At 40.1% G+C, this 10,309-nt stretch overlaps 2 protein-coding genes across 3 annotated transcripts; both read left to right on the forward strand.

Annotated features, from left to right (window-relative positions):
- The first annotated feature begins 30 nt into the window (after positions 1–30).
- On the forward strand, positions 31–5,900 carry LOC111266274 (uncharacterized). Of its 2 annotated transcripts, none has more exons than XM_022843636.1 (6): positions 31–93; positions 1,908–2,200; positions 2,510–2,723; positions 3,427–3,657; positions 3,948–4,067; positions 4,777–5,900. In XM_022843636.1, the coding sequence occupies exons 2-6, from the start codon at positions 1,934–1,936 to the stop codon at positions 5,115–5,117; spliced, it is 1,173 nt and encodes a 390-aa protein (XP_022699371.1). In that variant the 5' UTR covers positions 31–93; positions 1,908–1,933; the 3' UTR covers positions 5,118–5,900. The 2 variants fall into 2 exon arrangements, with proteins under 2 accessions (XP_022699371.1, XP_022699370.1); XM_022843635.2 differs by lacking the exon at positions 31–93 and adding an exon at positions 1,307–1,500.
- Positions 5,901–5,989: 89 nt separating this feature from the next.
- Positions 5,990–8,320, forward strand: LOC111266278 (uncharacterized). The gene is made up of 3 exons (XM_022843642.2): positions 5,990–6,532; positions 6,945–7,282; positions 7,510–8,320. Exons 1-3 carry the CDS (start codon positions 6,422–6,424, stop codon positions 8,144–8,146), a joined length of 1,086 nt encoding a protein of 361 aa, XP_022699377.2. The 5' UTR covers positions 5,990–6,421; the 3' UTR covers positions 8,147–8,320.
- The last annotated feature ends 1,989 nt before the right edge of the window (positions 8,321–10,309 follow it).

The raw sequence follows: 10,309 nt of genomic DNA on the forward strand, positions 1-10,309 counted from the left end.
TGAGCACATACGGGGATTGCTGCCGCTAGATACACCGGTTGCCGCGGAAAAGAACTAACTATGAAAGAGGACAGCTCTTAATATCGACAAATAGTGAGTATATTCAAAAGCCGTATATAGGAGCAATATACGAAAAACTAATTTATGTATAAGCTCATGTATTCTGTGGAGAATTAAGCAATAAAGTTATGGTTCCCATTTCTGTATCTAGTTTGAATAGCAGCTCTTTCCCAAATGAAATGAGCAGAACAAAACAAATCAGCGCGCTAAACAAAGTTTACCCTATAGTCAGATTAGGATAGGTGATATAGTCAGTGAGATAGTCAGATAGGGAGGTGTCCATTTTTGGCTACTGAACCTAGGGTTTCCAAAGATAGTCCACGTTCAAACTCGGGTTTACATAGACCCCGTCTTAAGGTCAAGGTCAACCGGGTGAAACAATGTTTAACGACGGTATTATATAAAATTCAAAACATTTGGATCGGGCAACTATCCATTTGTTCGCGGCATACAGTGGTATCTCTGTTTTATTTATTTAAGATTAATAAATATATTTATTATGTATCTTAGCAAATATATTCATGTGGGTTTCTAACGGTTTTAACAACAGGAATTTTGCCAACCATACTAAGAAGGCTAAGCCCGACTGTTAGATGGTCACTATATTTCCTGTGAAGCTCCAAACTGATGTGCTGTTGTGGGATATTACTTAACAAACTTACACCCAGTTTAACATTCTGCCAGGTTTCATGAAATGTATCAGCCATGATATACCATAAAGAAATAAAGTATCCCAGAAAACAATAAACATTTTTGAACGCCTCTGTCAACTGTATCTACCTGACATTGACGTGCGTGATCTATTTGGATTCTGTATATTTATATAATGGACTTCAGCGCCCGGAACGAGTCCAATGCTACTAAGAAACTGGAGATACAAGCAATACTATAACCATACAAAAATTATTTTACTTACTGTGATTATATATATCAACTTTCTTTATTCAACACAAGCGACGTAGTATTTACTTGTTCATCCCGGGAGTCAAAGCAACGGCACCCAAATTTTTTTACAAACGTTTTCTTCCTGCAACGACCTCGACTTAGAATGCCTAATAGCTGCCGACTTTCAAGTTTTTTTTGGATAACATTAAAAAAGCCGTAAAGTATAAGCGCGCGGTTTCATTGACAGGCAGCGTCTATAGTCATTGACAGGCAGCGTCTATAGTCGCACCTTTATATTGTCCCTTGGACTGTAAACAAGGCACAGTGATTATCATATGTAAACATATTTTGCAATTATTTTGGTTAGAGAACGAATCTAAACTTCAGGTGATAATGAACCTCGCCGGCAAATGATCCCGATATAATTGAATATTATCAAGAGTTATATTATTAGTACAACTACCCGTAATTCGAACTGGTGCACATACGTTACGAATGCCTCAGAGGAGGAAGGAGGTGGCAGTAAGCCTCTGACGAATACAGTTGCATCCGAAAGTAGGTTGAATGTATATATGTATGTTGAGTATAATGGGAGACAATAGTGTCCTAAGAATCAACAAGAAACTGTTGTGACATAGTTGCTCGGTATTGTCGAAAATATCCAGGAAGGGTTTCAGATCGTTGTCTTGCTTTAAAACGTACGCCATTGTTGCTAGACGGCTGTACGACCAATCAAATGTTTGGTGTTATTTTAGTGGTTGAAGCTTTGAATAAGACGAGTCTATTAATGCAACAGGTTCAAATTAGCTGCTAAATGAGGCCAAAGAATAGCCGTATGTGACCGGGTTAACCCTTGTCTACTGAGATTCCCAATGACATCGGTAACGGTGACAACTGGGAACTAGATTACTGCTATCGTGAATTTTTAACCGTTCAACTATATCAATTATCCCACACATTAGGTAATGAAGATAAGAATTCAACCGGAATGGAGATTACTACCGTACCATCAAGCGCGGTACACACAGAGCCCGTTGACGAGCTTCAGAAAGAGTTGACAGAGTCTCCAAAGAATGATGTTAAAGGGGACTCCAGTAAAATTCTCGATAGCAATTTAAGATGCGCTATGCTCTTAGATCGGATGGAGGCGTCACCTTTGAAAGATCTTGACGATGAGGTCTTAGCCTCACCATATACTTCGATAAGGCGAGCACAGAAGGACTACGGGATTTCTAGTCCCAGATCGAATCGAAAGGTTAGTTAGGTAACAACAGAAAAGCATGGTAAGATTTGTTCATGATCGGACTTGGCCTTCTGCATATTAGGTCGACAGCCTGTATACATATCACTGCGGATTACTTAACGCCGTAGAATAATGGTCAAATAATAGCAACAGTTTCTAATCTACCTAAACACAAGGTGTGATGTGAGCTTCTCTGCGTCATCTTGCCTAGCAGACCATTATAAAACTGTGTACTATTTGGTGATGCTTATTGTTTTCTTTTTCGAACAATAGATTTGACTGCAACGAGTGTTTAATCATTATCATATTGGTGGTTTGCAGGTGGCCTCACCTGGACGATTTCCCGGGACGACCCATTGGTCAGCTTCCAATGTTGACTCACCATATGTCGGTTACCGGTTTGCACCGAAGCTGCCCGCACTCGCCATGCTACCGCAGAAGACAAATAACTATAAACGGTATTGGCTTCTAATACCCGTAGTCGGCGTAGTGATGGCAATGACAGTGGCTGGTGCTATTAGCCTGTGGCACCTGGGTAAGCTAGTAACATATGCCAACACGCGGATAGCAGTATAATGATTTTGACGTAGGTTTACTTAGATAGGTAACTGGACATGCGCTCGCGTATTTCGGTGCTCGTAGACTAGCACTGCTTTGGTGTAAGCCTAGTGATTTTAAAAAGAAGCAAAATTATTCAATTCAGAATTTGCAGCCTGCGCTAAAATAACTTAATGTGAACAATAACAACAAATATTAAGAAACAATCACAACAAGTGTTAGGTCAGGCAATTCATTATTCGATTATGTCCAAGATGTCGATCCCTCGTCTGTAGAAAGGATGAAGCGTATACGAGCCGATCATTCGATCAATTCTTCGACTAAACATGAAATGATCAATCAGCTAATCTAAAATATTAGCTTTTAGGACATAAAATACCATGATGTATTCCTAATTGACAAAGTTTATTAATCATAAAGTAGCACTAGACAAGCAAAATATCTGTTAGATAACAGGTATTTTGCTCAAAGACTTCAGCCTATTCTTGGGAAAGATACAACGGTAAGGAGTGCCCGATAAGCGACCAAACGTGGATATAGCATAGGATTCTATCGAAGTTTGGGGTGGCCACTTTTATTTTATTTTTTTTATTTATAGTATACATATTACATATAGTATATTTATAGTATATTAACACATAGGCTAGAAATAAAAAGTTTTTGACATCGATTCATTTAAGGTAAATTCAAATGCTCCACTTCTGAGCTCCAGCGATGTCGCAACTTTGGTGCCACAAGCTGCATCAACAGAGATGACGGTACAGAATGCCTTTGCACAAATAAGTTGAAAATAGGCCCGTGTGAGCCACCGAGCTGCAGGGATGTGGCACAAGAAAAGTGCTTTAACAGGATTTGCGTTGAACCAGTCCGATGCGTATTCGCTCGAGAGTACATTGAAGCGCTATCAAGAGGTACGTTTTTGAATACTCAGTCCGCCTTAAATGAAGCTTCTGCTTGCAAATATCGCACCGTGCGACACTCTAGAGCGTACATATTTCATATCTTAAATTTGTGAACTCGAACTTCGTAGAGTAACGTCCCTATATGCAGCGGATGCTTAGAAGACCTAATGAATTACTAGCCATTCTGCCAAACGTTATCCGTTTCACAAAGTAATTCCGTTTACCCTAAAACGCAGTTGACACAAGTTCGGTTAGCCAAAGCATGAAACACACAGCATTTTTTTTTCTTATTTTTTTAGAGGACCGCGCCGTCGACGTGTCATGCACGGAGGTTTTAAGCGAAATTTGCGCTTCTAGTGGTGTCATCCCGTTCTGTGCCAATTCGAACACCTATCCGTTTGGGCATATTTGCAATCCTGGTGGGTCGAACGAATATATTCCTTCGTTTCCTGTAATAGATGTCACTTACCGTGTATAGCTTCGAAACGTTTTATATAAATAGCAGCTGTACTAATTAGTGCTAATCATATGTATCGAAACCGTCTCGTATGAATTATATATGCTAAGCTCTATGTCAAATAATCACGCCATGATGCACCTTTGCAAGGTTTTTATTTTCTCATTAACTAAATATTAGACTGTCCGAAGCTTTTTAAGCGATTGAAATACTTTTTGAAGCGTGTAAGGTACAGCAGCGATATTTTTTTTGTATTCTCCTGTGCTGAAACGTGCTGAAATACACGCTGCTATTTTCCTTTATTATGCTTTCACGGAAAGTTGGGATAAAGTTTACCGCGTAATGATTTGTGCGGTGGATTTTACGAGGCGAACCTGTAGTTGATGCTCAATAAGTGACACTTAGATAACACTATTATGTTTCGAATAAATATTGATTAATTTAGAAGAAAAATATTGTGATTTTGGACACAGTGGTAACATAATAATTAATGAAGAAAGCCTCAGTGTCTACTCAGTGCCTACTCAGTGTCGAAAATGTTAAGCTTATAAAAAATAAAGACAACCTTACCGTTTAAATCAACTATAAATATCAGTATACTAGAGATTTGAGAGCAATCCACTAGAATAACCCCGCGTATAGATGTACTATTAACCGCCTATCGATTTCAGACCCTATCAGACCCCTACGCTGCGATACGTCGGAGTCGGAATATTTGGCCCAAGCAATAACAAGGCACGATAGATCTACAGGAAAGACAAATCTGACAGAGTACTGCTACCGAAAACGTCGAATCTATTCGTGCCTTGTAGGACTGATCGATTATGACGTTCCTCACAATGCAAGTGTTATTAATTGCGGAAATTGGTGTTCCAAATGGGAAGGTGATGGCTGTTCGTGCACTCTACAGGCGAAGCAGGCTAAAGTAAAAACAAGATCCACCTACAACAAGAAAAGTCGCAAGGGAATAACTGTGTCACAGCATTGCGCTCCTAAAAGCTTCCCGCGTTAGTAAATCCCGTCAGTCATAGTAGATAATCAACCACACATTTTCATGATAACAAATTAGGCTTTTTTTGCGCATGCCGATAATTACTATCGTTTATTTATTCCATACAGATGATATTTCCCGTGTGGGTTGATAAAGGATTTCCTTCCGTCCAGAGCAGTCATTTTTTACGTGTTAGAGAAAAAAACAGAGCATCAGATGTCTCTCAAAGAACATCTCCAATTCTAATAAATTTCTCGCAGAACACGTGTGGGAAAGCCTTATATAATTTTCAAGTAGGAATTGGACTCATGCAAATCCTTTCTCTAGTGATGTACAAGAACGTAACGGCAAGGTCATCATGGGTATTGTACTAAAATGGACCAAAAATATTCTAAATATTGGTCTTAAAAAACAAAAAGTAAACAAGGCAAATCCAGCGTTGCGCATACGAATAGTTAAATTCGTTAATTATTTGGATAATATAATGTTCTTACATTAAATCCCGGCTGCGTAACCCGAAGTAATTCTATGTTGAAGCGTCATATCAACATAAAATTGGCATGCGATTCAGTCCAGGTGTATCCAAATCCAAAGAAGGGCTATTATGATTGAACGTCAGACTGAAGTACGGTGATGTGCAATAACAATGACGAGGAACGACAAACCTAGCAAAATTAGGCGACAAGAAGTTGAATAAATAACCGAAATTAGGGTCGAATTGAACTTCACTACCTATTACTACCTACTAAATGCAGATCAAAGTAGGAATAAATTTAAGACAAAATAAAATATATGGAAGCTCTACTTTACAGTTTCTTTTTAGAATGTAATTCTTTGGCAGGCGTACGTTGACTCTTGACTATTACACATAATATTCCAAAAGGACAAGACAAATGTTCTTATCTGACATTCTAATCTAAATATATTCCGTTTTCGTTCGAGAAAAGATTTCCGTTCTAAGATTTTCGTAGGTACTGAGCGGAGAACGAGGTTAGCGAAAAGTAAGCCAGCGACTTTAGACTCCAATCCTGTTTTATTTATAAATATATTTCGTCTGAAGCACACGCTTATTTTGTCACCTCGCTATTCTCGAAACTTCCTTTGCATTGATTGAATTAAACAAGCAGGTATTGAGGGATTGCATTTTTGCAGAGTACTGTGATCAGCCTCCGGAAGTTCTCGATCAGATCAGTGAGGCATGGTTTAAGATTGAGAACGACGTTGCAACGGACCATTTTTACAGCAATATAGAAGATCTTGAATCGTTTATAAAGAGAGTCAAAAGCATAGAGCCCGATTATATAGACGATTACGTGAAAATCTACATGAAAGCGGGCAAAGATATAAAAATTGAGAACAAGACGTGTCTACCACTCGTACTTACTTTGGGCGGGCTTTATTTGACATCAACGTCGTTTGGCAGAAATGTTTTGAAGGTAACGTCAACTGATCTATTGTATTTGTTTCCACTGTCGCTCTGCAGTTAAGTTTTTAAGCATATTTAAATAAAGTGGAATCATTTGACAATAAATAAATATATGGGAGTCGCGGACTACGTGGTGTATTATGCTGCAAATATTCGTACGGTATGTACACTACAGTGTAGAATGTAGATGTCGTAGGGAAATAAAGAAGAATTTAAATTCTCGTTACATATCACAGGATCTTAATAAATCACAATTAATAATTAATTGATAATTTTTCTAAACTTGACAAATGCGCATGTTGAAAACCGGAGGTGCAACTTTAAAAGGGCGACACACCTGTTCGACATGCTGCTTTAGCTCCGCTTGCTATTACTTCTAATGTCCTAACTGTCGTTGCATGCGATTTCTAACCAACACGTAGGAAATCTACAATATATCGAGGTGGAACAGGCCTCGTTTATCGACTCGCTTGACGATACCCGGAGACGTAGAGTATTGGTTCTTTACTAATCACCAGACTGTGTTTAAAGCTAACGATCCGTGTCGGTGGGACTCGCGAGCGTTTCACCAAAGAGGATTTCAGCCTGACTTCTTTGCGACTGCGCAGTTACTTTATTTCGTTGGTAGCGAGGATCGCAAGAACGTTACGCATCCTGTTGATATCGATGGCGTCAGCTGGGCGTCACTCAACCTTGCGGAAAAGGCTGGCTATCGCTATCTGGTTTGCTTAACGATTAAAGCAGATTCAATGGAGTGCGAGTACGTGCATGATTAAAGCATGTTTCGAACATTAGATTCAGTATTGTTCAATGCTGTTAGACATGACATCGGATGGCTACTTTCTTTTGAACTTGAAACGTAAATTTGGCGTAAATTTGAACGCAATACCTAACTTTGTAAAGCAAACACGCCTGCACTGCACTATGATGGGAACGACATTTTGTAAGTTATATCTAACAATCAGCATATATAATCATACGTTTCAGACGGATCCTTTTCTGGCGTTTTCGTAGCACGTATATTTTGAACAAAAAAGAAAGCAAATTTTTGGAAAATATTTACGGGACTTCACCAGTGAAGGACGTCCATGAAATAGTTACAGTCGAGGATGAATTCTATTGGGTTAGTCGACTGCTCCGCATATATTCATTGAACAACTCAACAGTGTCTTTACGTCCTGGAGATATACCACCACTTCCGGTGACTGAAACAACAACGACAACACATTTCGAAACAAGCACAGCCACGGAAAGAAACGGTAAAGGCACCGAAACGAATTTAAATAATAAAACTGTCGGGATACGCTACAGTGACAGAAGTAACTTAAGACAACATTCTACGACCAAAACAGGTCTAGTTCCTATTACGGAAAGCTCCATAGCTTACACAGAGCGTTCGAGAACGACATTCACTGATTCGATGGAAACTAAGATGCCGGCATTGAACGATGGCATAATAAACACAAAGCTTTCAACAACTAGCTTACCTAAGTTCGGTGAAGCCTGGCGTCATTTTGATCCTAAAGAGAAGAACCCTATAAATCGCGAATATAGTCATGATGGCGGTATCAGAAAAAAACTGCAAGCATACATCTGCAACTGCGTTCTCGGTCTAGCATGTTAAAATGAAGAATCCTTGGACGTCAAAATAACTTAGCGAAAACTTTTACCTACGATGACTTAAGGAAGCGAGTGTTCTTAGTAAAAATATCCGATATCAATGAAAATTCGTACATGTTGATGTGACTAACTTGAGCGCTGTTTGCAAAGTATAATATATCATGCTCGTCGCGTCAGATATCAGTACCTCTGCAATTTTTTCATAACTAAAGCCATTAAAGGCCAAATATTGAAGGTTACATGCAATTTTGCAAATGCGAAGCAATGTAAATAGAAGACACGTAAAAAAAACTAACTCATCGCTATCTAATATTCCTTGTAATTGTATTCTGTTTGGTGATGCTTAATAGGAATTGTACTGTTATTGTGATTGCTCCCTATTATGCAATCGCATCCTTACTAACTGCTTACGGCGAATTTTTAATAAAGCAGGTTTTTTCGTAATTATACGTTTGTGATACGTTAGTTTCCGCTCGTTAGTTCTTAGTTAGTTTACATATGTACATGTCTTTTACCTTGCGAGATAGTCACCTGCGACATAAACCAAGCTATTACGCAACAGTTCATTACGTAGACTAGAAGTGGAGGTAGCAGGGGTTTGGAAAAAAGTCCGTTTTAGGCTAGAATACTATTCCACTATCGTTCGGACTATTTGAACAGGCCAACGTTCTGCTTTCTAACTAATGTGCTTTCATAGAAAATTGCTCACTGCCTGATCTTTGGTCGGCGTCTACCGATTATTAAGCTTGTTTACATCTTGGACAGTGTTCCACTTGTTCGTTAGCAACTTATGACAAGATCGTCATTGACTGCCCTTCAGTTTACGAATCATCACGCTTCTTTAGTTGTCACTTCTCCCAAGGGGGTTATACAAATGCTTATTAAACGGTTTTGCTAGGTCCGTTTATGCTTGCGTTCTGCTGCGCAGCGTCCTAGCCGTCCTCAATTTTCCCCTAGCCCATAAGTAGTCGTTCTTGGGTACATGCTTGCCGAGAACAATCGAGAAATCCCCAGTCTGTCAGGCTGTCAACAGAAATAAAACCACAGGTTAAATAAACTCAGCAAGCAAAACAGGACGGAATATACGAACAAGACAGCTAAATATTGTTAACTTTCTAGCAAAGAAATACCAATCGGCCGTATTCGACGTGGCTGCAAGAGTATTCGCAAAAGAAATGCAGCTGCGGGCAGAACACAACTGCCATTCTCAGGTACGTCGCCTCGCAACTAAAGACACATACGCTCTAAGAAATGTACACACTATAATATTCAGCCGTCATAATGGAGGTAAATGTGCTGTTTGAAACCAGGGAATCCTTTTCGAGCTGTCCCGGTGTACTTTTCTGGCTCACGGACGCCTGCGGCTGGCAAACGGTAAACAGCCGACAAAGAGCTGCTGTTACAACAGACATGGCTCGTGCCTGATGAAAGCCATCGCAACGTGAGAGAGAAAAGACGCGCTCTGTTGCCGTTGCTGCGGCCGCCGCTGTGTCCGTTCATTCGAACAGCAGCGCTAGAAGCAGCAAAACGCCCGACCCGCAAAGTGACAGTGGTCGAAGTTGTTGCTCAGACAGATACGAGTTGGTGCTTGAAGCTGGTGCAAGAACGTCTCGAAACGTTCGATATCTTTAAAACGACGGTGATAAGAAGAACGGCTGCGCTGCTGAGAGCTGAAGCTAGCTGCGACGACGACGACGATACAAAAAATTATTAGCTAAAGTCGCTTATTATGCAGTACATCGATAGCTAGCACGCTGAGCATCACCGGATCATACTGTTAATGGTAGTGAGGTGTGGTTACCGGTAGTGGTTAACGGTGCTCGGAAGAGGCTAGCTTGAAGCAGATAACTTATCACTGTATAGCAGCAGGTGGCCGGAAAAGCTTTGGATCGATTTCCCCCATCAGACTATCAACTTGGAACTACTACAGCCCAAAGTACCAAGGGACACTTCTAGAATGTGTGTATTTGTCGTGATTCTCGTGGGGTCGGAGTGGTAAGGAGAGATCGTGCGAACATCACAAGGGCGGTTGGTAATAGCTCAGCGTAGCTGATGCAGTGGATGTGCGGCTAAACAGAGATTGTTCATGTGTGGATTTTTCTGGGCCCGTTGATCTGATTCAGCGCTGTGTGTATGCAGGATCGGCATGCGTGCTAAGGATTTGAGT

Source organism: Varroa jacobsoni, unplaced genomic scaffold (assembly GCF_002532875.2).
Source record: "Varroa jacobsoni isolate VJ856 unplaced genomic scaffold, vjacob_1.0 scaffold_1069, whole genome shotgun sequence".
In the NCBI taxonomy this organism is placed as follows: Eukaryota; Metazoa; Arthropoda; class Arachnida; order Mesostigmata; family Varroidae; genus Varroa; species Varroa jacobsoni.